The 13785-nt window shown below is 36.5% G+C and overlaps 2 protein-coding genes across 2 annotated transcripts; both read left to right on the top strand.

Moving 5' to 3' along the window:
• Positions 1–992: 992 nt before the first annotated feature.
• LOC146674520 (uncharacterized) lies at positions 993–3301 on the top strand. The gene is made up of 3 exons (XM_085396788.1): positions 993–1048; positions 1794–2013; positions 2850–3301. Exons 2-3 carry the CDS (start codon positions 1799–1801, stop codon positions 3154–3156), a joined length of 522 nt encoding a protein of 173 aa, XP_085252914.1. The 5' UTR covers positions 993–1048; positions 1794–1798; the 3' UTR covers positions 3157–3301.
• Positions 3302–5480: 2179 nt separating this feature from the next.
• On the top strand, positions 5481–13082 carry LOC146674519 (uncharacterized). Its single transcript, XM_085401077.1, has 5 exons — positions 5481–5724; positions 11366–11375; positions 11565–11752; positions 12413–12544; positions 12805–13082. The coding sequence occupies exons 1-5, from the start codon at positions 5481–5483 to the stop codon at positions 13080–13082; spliced, it is 852 nt and encodes a 283-aa protein (XP_085257203.1).
• The last annotated feature ends 703 nt before the right edge of the window (positions 13083–13785 follow it).

Here is a 13785-nt window from a genome sequence, read left to right as displayed (position 1 = left end):
ACATGTTTGACCTTGTAGTTTTTCCAGACTGTTATTCCTCAATCGTCCACTAGATGTAACCAGTGAGTTTGACTTTCTGCTTTCTGCTTGTTTCTAAAGCCTAAAAATGTCAGATTTTTTTCCAGGTTTATATAAAAATAAGACAGATTGTTACATTGTGTCAGTGTTATGAAGAGGCAATGCTTTGTAAAATATGAGAAGAATCTGCTCCGGGTACTAGATTTAAAAAAGAGCTCTAAAAATTGTACAAAATGATCAAAACATCAAAAGATAAGCAAAGGATACTTTACTGTGTGATTTCAATAACATGTTAGACATTTTTACTCAATTCATTTTATAGCTACCACAATGACTCTGTCACACGTTACTCGTGAAAAGAATTTAGTTGCTGTAAAAAAAGTTATTTCTATATATAAAACATGAGTTTAGAAAGGAGTGCAATGAGTGAATTTGCTATTTGATGTCACTTGTATACATTTGAGTGAGCGTGTGTTATTTCATGATCATGTTAAAAACAATTCAATACTTCACATTAAATTTGTTGTAACTCACTGTGAATGCCGTACAAAGCAAAACACTTCAACCATATTTTGCTTATTGATTGCCAATCATGTGGAATATGATGGATTCATAATAAAGGTGTTCAATGACAGTCTAGTGAAATATTTTAGCTCGTGGCCGGTGCTCTTTGTGTTCTTTTTCTGTTTTTCTATACTTCAGTTTATTTGTTGTCCACCCACTGTGGGTGTAAAATGGAAAGTTTCACACTAACACCAGACACAAGTGTGAACTTCTTCATTTACAGAAACAGAAGGGTGTGCTGTCAGTTTGTGTCAAAAAACATTTACACATTACTTATTTGCCTTGAAATGATCATTAACATATACTTTATAGAGAGTGGAAATTTGAGATGATTGGTTGTTATAGTTCACACTAGAGAAGATGCTGGTTTAAAAGAGGGAAACGTTTCATAGACTCAAACCTCAGTTGTTTTTCTCCTCCATACTAAAACAGCTACACTGACAACATAGGAAGTTCATGTGATCAGGTAAGACCTCTTCACACACACACACACACACACACACGCACACACAGTTTCTGCCTCTAACAATACATATAAAGACAATCTTTTATAATTTATCAACTCTTTAATTTTCCAACATTGTAGTAAAACCACTACAATGATAATGATGACCCTGATGTGAAACAGTAGATATTAGACTTACAGTGGATTTGCTTTAATTTATTTCCACCAGTTTTGTTACATAAATCTCACAATAAGCAATAAAGAACTACTTTATACCTGAGATGGTTAAGTTTACAGTTTAAGTGTTTTAACTGGCAGGATGATCTGCTGAAGAATGATGGGAAGCACTGGAGCTTTTACAGTAGCACCAGTAGGATTTCCAATAATTTGTGTGTCACACACATGTGCACTGAAAGACTGGCGGAAGACATAAAGCCCAACACTCATGCACACTTAGATAAAGACAGGAAATATAGAATGAAAAGAGGAAGGGAAGCAGCAAGTTTTATGCCAAATATAGCCACCTTTAAATATATGTATGGAAATGGTTATTGCTGAACCTTTAGTGCTCTATAATTGGTAGTTACATGACACTTTAGCATCTTTGTCTATAATTTGATTAATAGTCAAATAATGGCTTGATTAAAAAAACAACAAGAAAACGTCAAAGTTGATTAATACAGACCTTTGTAGTGTTAGACATGTATTACATTGTTTCTGAATGTGTGAATAAATGTACTCACAATGTTTTTTTCATACACACTAGATAAAATGAACGCTGTCCTTCTGACTATCTTGTGCACTCTCGCACTCCTGCATGGATGGAATGCAATGGTTTACAATCCAAGCCGAAACTCCAACCCACGGAACAAGTACAACAATCGCCCATGTCAGAGGACCTGGAACAATAATGGATTCAACAGATTTGTTCAGAAGCACATCCTTCAGCAAAACTTCAACAGAAAATCAAAGGAGGCATGGCAAATGTGAGTTAAAGGCTTATAGATAGGTGGATCGATAGAATGCTGCCTTTTCCTTAACAGTGCAACTGGCAAAACACAATGGGATCCAGTACACAAGTACGCTTTCAACAAACCATATGCTTACATTCTTCTTGGCATAGATTCAACAAGGTGCTGGAAACATTCCTCTGAGATTTTGATCCATGTAGACATGACAGCATCAGAGTGGATGCAGATTTATAATGCAAATCTCCCATTTCACCAAAATCCCAAAGGTAATATTGGATTGAGATGTGGTGATTATGGAGGACATTTAAGCCCACTGATCTCAGTGTTAGTTCAAAAATCTAGTTTGAGCAGTCTGACTAGTCTCCTCTGAGCTCTGACATAAATATGGCATTTCTGCGCAATGACCCGACACTCACTGGTTATTTTCTCTTTTTCAGACCATTCTCTGTAAACCATAGAGATGGTTGTATGAGAAAACACCTGTAGCACTTTTTTTTAAATACTTGAACCAGTTATTCTGGCAACCACAACATTACCTCATTTTGAGTCACTTAAATCACCTTTCTTCACCATTTTGATGCTTGTTTTGCACTTCAGGGCATCATCTTGACCATATTACATATTTAAATTCACTTAGTTGCTGCTATGTGACTGACTGATTATATTTGTTTTGAACAGGTGTACTCAACAAAATAGCCAGTAAGAGCTGTTTAGCATTTACTAAAAATAACTATAACATTATTGATATTATTTATATTAATTTAAATGTTATGGGGTTTTTTTTGTTTGTTTTTTAAAGAAAAAAGGTTAATGTCCTGACATTAACATAGGACACTGATATGACTCTTCAGGTACTTGGAGAATGAAAGACTCTGCGAAAGACCTCTGCAGTCCTTCATCAAGAAGAAGGATGAGAAACGTGTGGTGAAGATCTGTAATGGCTCCGGCAGGCGTGTTCGTGATAACTTATGCATCAGTACCTCAACCTTTAAGATACATGATGTTGAAGTGAACACCAGCAGCTGTAGCGTTACAAGAATTACGAAAAGCACAACAAAAGTGATAGTGGCTTGTGACAAAGTTGGAAACCAGTGTTGTCCTGTTCACTTTGAAAAATATGTGTTCCAGAAGCCAACAGATGAACACTGTCATGGTTAGCTAATTTTTATTTTTTTTTTGCTTGGATAAACAATCTCCTTGTATGTTTTGGCTCTTTGCTACATTAAATATCATTATTTGTTATATGTCCTTTGCTTATCTCATTAAATCCTGGTCCTATAGCATTCAGTGAGAAAATCAAAAATGTGACTATATTGCACATATAAAAGGAACAGTTAAATTTCTTATGAATGCACTTTCAGCTACAGTTTATTTGCAGCTATACAAAGAGAGAAACGCATGAAAATTCATCATGATACCATCATAAATAAGACAATGTCTTTTATAAGCATGGTTTTCATTTTAAGCTTCGTTGTGATCCTCTCTGTGTTTATTTGTCAGTCTTTTCCATACGGTCCCGCAAATATTTTAAACCTCTTTACTTTTTATATTTTATATGCTAACATTAAAACTAAATCTCTTTGGAAGTTAACATAGTTTTTGGTTTCTATTTTATGGCACCTAAACAACTCGCTCTGTTATGTCATTTTGTTATGAAAAAACTAAACAGTCTGAGTGAATTGTGGGTTTTTGTTGACATATTTTGAGTTTTGTGGTTACTATTGAGAAATTGAGAAGAAGTAAAATTCAGGGTGGTATCACCGATACTGGTCCGATACTTTGTACAAAAACTTAATGTTATTGTATTTTAGCTTCATCAAATTATAGTTTCATACTGATTACAGGATATCAGGCTACTTATTCTTATTGTTTAATAATTATGAAGAATTAAATAGAAATAAAAAACCTGAAGCTGTGCGTTAATTGATGCTATTTGAACACATATATCTTGTCATTTAACATGTTTATACATTGCTGGACATTTCAACAAAAACATTCAACATTATCACATCACTGTGATTGTTACTTTCCACAATAATTACTTAACACAACAAAACACACCTTTGAGCTTTTCATGTGTTTTGAAATTGGGCTTTTGGAGACCATAGTGCATGTGTGAGGTTTATTTTTTCCAAAGAAATAGTTAACACAGTTCAGCAGGCTACATACTGAACTTGAATGATAAAAGCAAGTATCGACCCAGTTGTGCTAGTATTGATCTGATACCAATACTAGTGTTGGTATCAATACTATTGATTTTTGGATCGATCTGCTCACCTCAGTTACCAGCCTGTTTTTGAATTTATTGGATTGTAGTTGCTTTCTCTCAGGATTTCTGCACTTTTGCAACGTTGGCTTCAAACGTAAATAAGAGGTCAAGTTTATATTTACATGTTCTAGTCAGGCAAGAGTGCTGTTACAGGTGGTGGATAGGAGAATATATCAAAACACCACCTGTGCATGGGAGCACAGGCTTGTAAAAGACCTTATAGAAAATAGTTTTATATGCACAAAAATGTATGAATCATAGACACATATCACACATATATTCGGGTATTGTACTTGCAGTCTTAACCATAGTCGCTGATCATTTATTTTATTTTATTGTCAATTTTCTCAATCCCTGTGTCTAGACAGTAACTACCTTTAGTTTTCAGAAAATTGATTGATGAAAAATGAAATATTGCCTTAAAGTTCCACTAAGCTATTGTTACTCCCCTCACCTTTCTAATATTCTATCTGTAAAACTCAAAGCATGAAACTGTTCTTGAAGAGGAATTATTAAAGAATCAAATCTTATAACGAGCTGTCATGTACACACAATACTTACTGTTTACTACTATTACCACTTCTTCCGCCATATCTCGTGGGAAGAAAAGAGGATGTTGTTGCTTTTTGTTTCCTGTAAAGACAAGCATTGAATGCTGAGTGAGTTTGCCTGGTTTCCTGTGTGAGGCACTGCCTAGATGGTTTAAAAATATTCTGTAAAAATATTCAAAGTCGGTACGTTTTTTTTAATCATCATTGAAATATGTGTTGCTTCTCTGTGAGACATTTGCCAGATACCTCACTGTAAAATCTAATATTTTGTTTTATTCAAAATATTAAGTAGACTGAACCCAGTTTTTATCAACTTGTTATTAGAACTTAGTTTAAGTAAGTTACAGCACTTTTCATTCAAAAGCTGATCAACTCAGTTTATTTGAGTTGTCTTAACTTATAAAAAGTAAGCAAGTCAGAAATTTTGCTTCTCAGTGCAGAAGGATAAAACGATATGGTTTGAAAATGCCACGTCACTACCGTCCTCCTCCCTCGCACAGATCAGCCCGCATGTTCATGGTGCCAGCATTTTTTTTTTGAGCAAACCTGGAGAAGCTTCAGGTCAAGAGATTGTTGTCATTGCTGTGAATGTTTATGTGATACCGCACACCAAAGCCTTGAAATGTCTGATAATTGGGAAAAAAGTGAGAGATGGTGGAAAGATGTCAAAAGATCTTGATTCTCTGCAAAGGTTTAATATGTTTGGAAGTGTCCTGGGGCTCAACAGGCTGTCCTCTGACAGGGCATACTGGGAGGTAGAGGTCAGCAAAAAGATCAGATGGGATCTGGGTGTGGCGAGACGTGATGCAAACCACAAGGGGAAACTCTCAATCAATCCTGACAACGGTTGCTGGGCTACTGTACATTATGAAGACCGGAAATATGCAGCCCTGACAAAAACCACCCGTAAGCCTTTCGGTTAAAGAGAAACCTCGGAAAGTCGGGTGTTTGTAGATTATGAGGAAGGTCTCGTGTCCTTTTACGATGTGACGTCTCAGTCTCACATCTACTCATTAACTGAGTGTTCGTTTGGTGGGTAGATCCTTCCATACTTCAGTCCACATCTGAAACAAAATGAGAAAAACAGTGATCCTTTGATTATCACTGCTGTGCAAAAGCAGTAGTAATCACATGCACTGAATGTGGTTGGCAATATGTATGATTGGGTGTGCAGTAACAGTTTGCTTACCTGCCCATCGGGCATTTCATCTGCCAAATTTCAACATTTTTTACTATAACATGCCTTAATGAAAATCCTCTGACTGAGGCATCAAAAAGTTTTATCTTTTATGTACTATTTTTCTAGATTTTAACATTTGAAAAGTAAAAAATAGGTCATGCATACAACAGTGGAAATGTATAGATTTTACAGAAACAATATGAACAATGAAATTACAGAAAATTACTAACAAAAACAAGGCTGGGAACTAGGATGTCTGGGTTTGTTGAAACACCTGCAAAAGACAGAAATGACAAAATATATTCTAAAGATCAACTTGTTAAAACACGTCGAACACGATTCCTGTTATTTCTTTAAGAAAAAAATATTAGGACATATTATGATCAAATGATGTTACGTACTGATCACCAGCAGCTGGAGGTTGTGCATTATTCAAAATCAGCTTTTAGACAAATTTTTGGGAGCATTAAAATCTTGCGGCTAGATGAAAGTAACTTTAAGAAGTAATTTGACATTAATCCCTTGGATGCAACAGGGAACTTGACTTTGTTGTGCATGGACTGGTGTATGTATGCATCAGAATCAGAATACTTTATTAATCCTTAAGAAAATAATATAAGTGTATGTATGTGCTTTTCTACTCATTTTGAGCAGATTGCCTCTTATACTTCAAGCCTTGGCGGATAAGGAGGTAATTTAGGGCTCAGGATCTATGACACACAGTTTAAGGGGAGCCATGGATCAAACCACCAACCTTGCCATTAGCAGATGGGCTGCTCTACCCACTAAGCCACACAGGACTTTAAAATATTAAGTTAACTTTGTGTGAATATGCTTAAATTATATGCCTTGACTGCTGTCCTAAGAGTTGCAAGACGGGAATACTTGAACTCTGTGTATCTGTAACATTTTTTGTCTGCTGATTCTTGTCTGCTGTGCACAGAGGAGTGTGGTAGACACACACACAAACACAGACACTTCAGCACTCCCTTCCCACAGCTCTGACTATAAATGCTGTTTGCTATAACTGTATACCACAGGATGGATTATGGGTTCTGCTTGTTTGTTGTGTCTTGTTCATTCTCCATCACTTACTGTATCAACAAAATGTTTACTTCTCTTTGTTTACAGATCCTTTTTGTAACCATCTCCATCTGTTTGCTACTCAGGCTTCTTATATTGTGGTCTTCAGGAGTCACCATATGCCATTTAATAATGTGTGTAATATATTTATGACATCAAAAGGACAGAAATGAATAAAATTGTCATTTAGGAACATTTTTTGTGTGTGCATTTTTTGTCATGATGTTACCACAAATAAGTTTGATAAGTAGATATTTTTTTTAAATCTGTAGATAGATTTAAAAATATAAATAACACATATAATATCAATTATTATCATTAATAATAATAATGATATAGAAATTACTTCCAGACTGTCATATCTTATTTGTCCACTAGATGCCATTAGTGAGTTTTATCTCCATCCTGATGAACACATTCTCCACCCATTGTTGTTTTCTGTTATGTAGAAGAACGTTCTGTATAATGAATGGAAAATTAAAGTAAATACTTCATGTCCACACACAAATCAGAGAAAATATCCACTCCACTTTGGAATACTCTCATGATGGTCACTTTCAATCAATCTGTTTATTTATAAACACATTTAACAACAACACAGGTCGACCAAGCTGCTGTACATAGTAAAAAGGAAAACAAATACACACAAAAAGAACAAAACAAAACACAGTCACAATTAAAAGCTAGGGAGTAAAGATGTGTTTCTAGATGAGATTTACAAATGTCGAGTTTTGGAGAGGTCCTAATTTGAAGAAGCAGTCTATTCAAGTTTAGGCGCAGCAATCTCAAAGTCCTCGTCTCCTCTGGGTTTTAGTTTGCTGCTAGGAACAATCAGAAGCAACTTATCAGCTGACCTAAGAGTTCTATTTGGAGTATTTTTAGTTACAAGATCAGAGAGGTATAGGGAAGCTAATCAATTTAGAGACTTAAAAACAAGCAATAAAATCTTAAAATCAATTCTATAATGTAAATGGCCTGTATTTATATAGCGCTTTACTAGTCCCTAAGGACCCCAAAGCGCTTTACATATCCAGTCATCCACCCATTCACACACACATTCACACACTGGTGATGGCAAGCTACATTGTAGCCACAGCCACCCTGGGGCGCACTGACAGAGGCGAGGCTGCCGGACACTGGCGCCACCGGGCCCTCTGACCACCACCAGTAGGCAACGGGTGAAGTGTCTTGCCCAAGGACAATGTACTGGAAGCCAGTGTGAACGAGCCAAGACTGGGGAAATATGGTCTCATTCACGAGTGCCTGTCTAACCCTAACCTCATTCTGAACAAGCTGAAGAAGAGAGCAGAGCCTGGCTGATACCAAAATAAAGATTATTACACTAATCAAGCCAGGATGAAATTAATAGATAAATCACTTTCTTGAAGTCAGCAAATGACAACATGTTCTTAATTTTTGCAAGGGCCCTGAGCTGGAAGAAGCTGGCTTTTACAACAGGATTTATTTGTTTGTTTGTCAAATGAAAAATTTCCATCAAAGAACACTTACAGATTTTTTTTGCAATGGGAGTTCTGGACTTTTCCAGAGAGCCCTACTTCAGCCAAAGTGCACAGAGAAACAGAGGAATATGAGGGAACAGAAGGATCATAAGTTTCGGCCCCTGGTGAGCTCATTACTGGACCCACTTCAGTTTGCCTACCAACCTGGCATTGCAGAGGATGATGCTTCCTCCCGAAGTTCTCTGATGACTCTGCAATAGTCGGCCTCATTAGGGCTGGGTATCGTCACTGATTTCTAGAATCGATTCGATTCCGATTCACAAGGTCTCGAATTGATTCGATCCACGATTCGATTCAATTCAATTCGATTCGATTCGATTCAATTCGATTTGAATCTGGGAAATTTTGCCTCAGACAGTCAGAAATATTAGAATTCAAATCAGTACATTAACATATTCTTGTATCTATAAAAAGGAAGCTGACACTCGCAAGACTTTATCAAAGGTGTGAGCATCACAGCAGAAGATAAAACACAGAAAAACATGAAGGTGGTTTTCCTGGCCTGGGTTTTATAAAAATATTCTGCAGTTCATCAAAAACAAAAGAAAACCATTAATCAACATATGAACATTACCTCTGAAGTTACAGCAGTTTTATTAGAGACACTGCTAACGTTTTGCATTTTGCATAATTTTAAAAAGTTTAAATTTATTCAGTATTGAACAGCAGAAATTAGGTTTTCTTTTCGGAAGTAAGTAAAAGGGAAAAAAACAGCGGCCGACAGCCTGTAAACAACGTAGACTTGTGCGTAACAAGCAAGCGAATAATGAAGAAAACAGATTTTCAGACGGGAAACTGTTCTTGAAGTACAGAGAGAGAGAGAGAGCTGTGCATGAAGTGTGATTTTATCATGGTGGAAGCAAAACGGCAAAAGTAAGAGGGAATTCATGACGATGTTTATGTGAAGCGTAGTTTGGATCTTCTTTTGCTGCTGGTTCAGTCAGTATTGTTTGGAGAGAGATCAAACTAACAGCTCTAGAATCAGCGCAAAAAGGGCATAAACACAAAGCTTGGACCCGCCGAAACATCAGAATCAGCGAGCTGTCGGCTTTCAGCCCCGACCGTGTCCGTGCCGTCGGGTGAGAAAGGCGACATCTCACTGATTCTGATCCGTCGGCGGGTTCGCGCTTTGTGTTTGCGTCTTTGTGCAGAATCCGTGTACCTGCTCTCATTTACTGTTTTAGCTGTTTGGTGGTTGTCGAAACTGAGATTCTGGCATTTCGGGCAAAATAAATTTATATAAAAAAATCGATTCAGAATTTTAATGAATCGATATCACGTTATCCAAGCCAGAATCGATTTTAATCTATGAATCGATAATCAAAACCCAACCCTAGGCCTCATCACTGATATGGACGACAGGGAGTACAGAGAACTGACGCAAGATTTTGTGGACTGGTGCCAGTAGAATTACCTCCAGATCAACACTGGAAAAACAAAGGAGCTGGTGGTAGACTTCCGCAGGCACAAACATCCTCCACTGCAAGCACTAAACATCCAAGGTATAGACATTGAGGCTGTGGACAGTTGGCCAGAGGGGCCGATGGCGCGATATGGCAGCCTTGCTTCTTTCAGTCTGCCCCAGAGCAGCTGTGGCTACAACCGTAGCTGCCTCCACCAGTGTGTGAGTGAATAGTGGCATTGTAAAGCGCTTTGGGTGCCTTGAAAAGCGCTATATAAATCCAATCCATTATTATTATTATGTGCAATAACACTAAGTGTATTTTTTTTTTTCAAACAACGTAGCATTTTATTCTATTGCATATAGCATGCGTGACAGCCAAGGGCTGGCCTTGATTTCTTGTTGACTGTCTCTTTCAGATATGTGGTTGGTGGAGCTGACCCAATTATGGATACAGCACACCTGAGAAGGCCAGTCCCAGTTATAAAGCTACCTTGACTGAACCTCTGTCTCTTCATCTGGGGCTCATTATGCTCATTTGGTTATGTTCAGTTATGGCTGTTGTATCATTTCACCTGTGTTGGAATTTCTTTACTTTATTTCATTAAAATATCTGACAGACTGTGTCACATTCTTTGAGCCGGGTTGTGACATATGGTATTATTTTTTCTCTTGTTCTATTCCAGTGTTTTTCTTAATTTTTGCTACTGTAACTCTGCACTGTCCACTTTCTGCTGTGACACAACACATTTCTCACATGTGTGACTAATAAAGGCTTATCTTATCTTTAACAAGAAACTGTAAAAAGGTTTCACAGGTGGCTGGAGACACTGGTGAGTGTGGGGTAGGTGAAGGGTTGATAACAGAATTAATGGTGTCTAATAAGACACAGGACCTATAACAGTTACTTCTTAAATCCAGTTTCACAGACAGAGTTACACCCTTGCCAGTTTTTGAGAGCAGGGCTTAATGATGTAAATTAGCCGAACAAAACAACAAACAACACAGAACTGAGCTCCAAGGAACACAAATAACCTCATAAAACAATAAATCTAAAACTGAGTCTGACCTTCCTAGATTACCCAAAGAGTGAGAATAAGATAATATGTGATATATTTTATGTAGACCAGATTTGCTGAATTCTGTAGTGTTGCAAAAAGCAGATTAACCTTATAGTGATTAAAAGTTCCTAAACACCACTTAAAGCCTTGTCATAGCTTTTGTGCTCTGCAGGTTATTTCTGCCATTCAAATAAATGTTACTTTTACAGCCTACCTAACAATGTTCAAGGTCTTGAACTGTCCTCCAATCAAGCCTCTGTGTCAGGAAGTAGAAAAACAATTTCCCCATTGTGCTTTGCAGAGTCCAACTGGTACAAACAGATAAGAGATATAAAGATGCAGACAAGAGAGCAGTTTATTATTAAACAACATCAAAACAGCCAGTTTGATCATAATCATCAGAGAGTCTGGAGAGTGAGTGGTGCTGAAACAACTTGGAAAATGAATTTTAACATTTTACGGTCTATTTTCTTGTTTTGCGGCTTGACTTTGGCCCACAGTGGTGCTAATACCACTGAAACAAATCCATACCATCCTGACATGTGTAACCTCCTGAAAGACTTTGGGGCCATGACAGAAAAAGTGAAATCTATGGAAACAAGACTGAAGGAAACTGAAATCTGCCTAAAGGAGGCTGTAACCAGGCTGAAAGACAGCGAAAACCAAATTTTGGAGCTGCAAAGCAAAGGTAAAACAAAATGAAGTGAGATTTCATTGATTAAACTGTTAAGCATTTTTTTCATTGTGGCTGAATACTCACAATTAATTTGACTCAACGTTAACAATCTTCAAAAATATTAGTATAGGAAGGAAGATGGAAGGTGTTGTTGCTCTTATTTGATGTTTTCAAACCTGACAATAGAGCATCAACTCCCTGAAATTCAGTGCTGTAAAAAAATAAAAAAGAGTCTTGAGCCACACCTTGTTTCTATTTTTACAAAAATTGGAAAAAGCTGGAATGATTTATTGAAATGTATAAACATTGTGTATCGGGATATCTGAGTAAAAAACAAAGAGTTTATGACTCTCTAACAACGTGGAAATTTGGTAGGACCACCCTAAATTGTCATATTAGAATGCGAAATTAATTACACTGTTTGTCTAATTAAAGATGAAAAGCTTAAAACAATGACATTTTGAAGACCGGATAATGTCCATGTTATCAAAGAGCTCATTAATAATACCATAATAATTATCCAAATTAAAAGCTAAATGTCACATTTATCTGCTGATACAAAGAAATCTGATACACCTGATCGTCTGTGTGTCCTTACAGATAAGTCACAATATCAGTCAGTGTGGAACCTACATTTACAACAATTTTATGTTTATGATTTGATTTTCACAGAAAGAACCAAGATAATATTCAGTGCAACAGCAGGAAGAGGCAATGCACACATCGGACCCTTCAACACAGACATAATTATAGACTATAAGAAAGTAATTACAAACTTTGGCAATGCCTACAGTCCAGTCACAGGTAAGATTTACAGCCTCCTGTATGCTCATTTGTTTTATTTCACAAAGTAAAAGAGATATAGGTGTAAGACAAAAACAGTTTTGGAAAATTATATTTATTGTTATTGTAAAATTAAATGTACTAAACTTAATTATTAAAAATTTCAACAGCAATTTACAAATATGACATTTATATGTAGTTAAAGGATGAGACGTAATGATCAAATCTCCATTACTTTTTCCTTTTCTTTTTGATGTGACCAACACTCTTTTATTCTTCAGGTGTCTTTACAGCACCTGTTGCAGGTGTTTATTACTTTACCATCTTCTATCACGGTGGAAGAAGCTACCCACATTATCTGCGTATGTTCAAGAATAATGAGATGACGGTCTTTACAGCTGATCATAAGACAGAAAGCGACGGAGCTGATAATGGAGGAAACGCTGTGTTCCTGCAGCTGCAGCAAGGAGACCAAGTGTATGTGAGCATGGCTGCAAACACATATGTTGGGGGAGATGACCACACAACCTTTAGTGGTTTTTTGGTCACGCAAACGTAAGAAAAAGTAAATGTATGTCTGCTTAGGATGACAGGCCAGAGCTTCTTTTAAATATGATGCTTCACACAAATCAAACCAATTTCTGTAACATTCAAATGTGCTTAAGAATTTTGTGCTTTAATTTTATTATCACTCTTGAATTTGATATAATTTTAAAATGTATGTTCATGTTAATTTAATTGATTTGAGTTTCATTGCATTGCCTATTATTAACTGCATTTTGATAGCGTTTTAAAAAATCTTTAGTAAGATAGTTTGAATGAGCTCTGTATTCAAGTTTATTGCCTTATAAACAACGTTGTTTTGCTTTTTTTCTGCTTGATCGTGAATATCAAAATGTGAGCTCAATGAATAAAATTGAAGTAAATAATTTACGTACCATAATGTATGACTTTTGAAGCATACAGGGATCACCTCCATTCCTACTTCACAATTATGTGTTGACAATGTATACTAAATAATTGTTGGGGTGCAAATAAATAGGAGTAACTTATAAGCATTTTTAGGAGTGAGGAGGATAAACTGGGGCATTTAAACTGCATTCGTCAACAAACTGATACCTGAAAAAATGCCACGTTTCTCAAAAGGAGCCATGTATTTACACCTATGTGGAGGTCCCTCTGTTTTGAGCCTGTCAACATTATATAACTTTGAATTATAAGCACAGAATGAATTAGTGAACATAGAAGAGAAATACAAGAAA

The sequence above is a fragment of the Rhamphochromis longiceps genome, linkage group LG3 (genome assembly GCF_057381845.1).
Source record: "Rhamphochromis longiceps isolate RC_006_pf linkage group LG3, R_longiceps_female_GT1.1, whole genome shotgun sequence".
Lineage (NCBI taxonomy): Eukaryota > Metazoa > Chordata > Actinopteri > Cichliformes > Cichlidae > Rhamphochromis > Rhamphochromis longiceps.
Note: the sequence above shows the minus strand (reverse complement) of the source record. Positions and strands in the feature narration are given on the sequence as shown.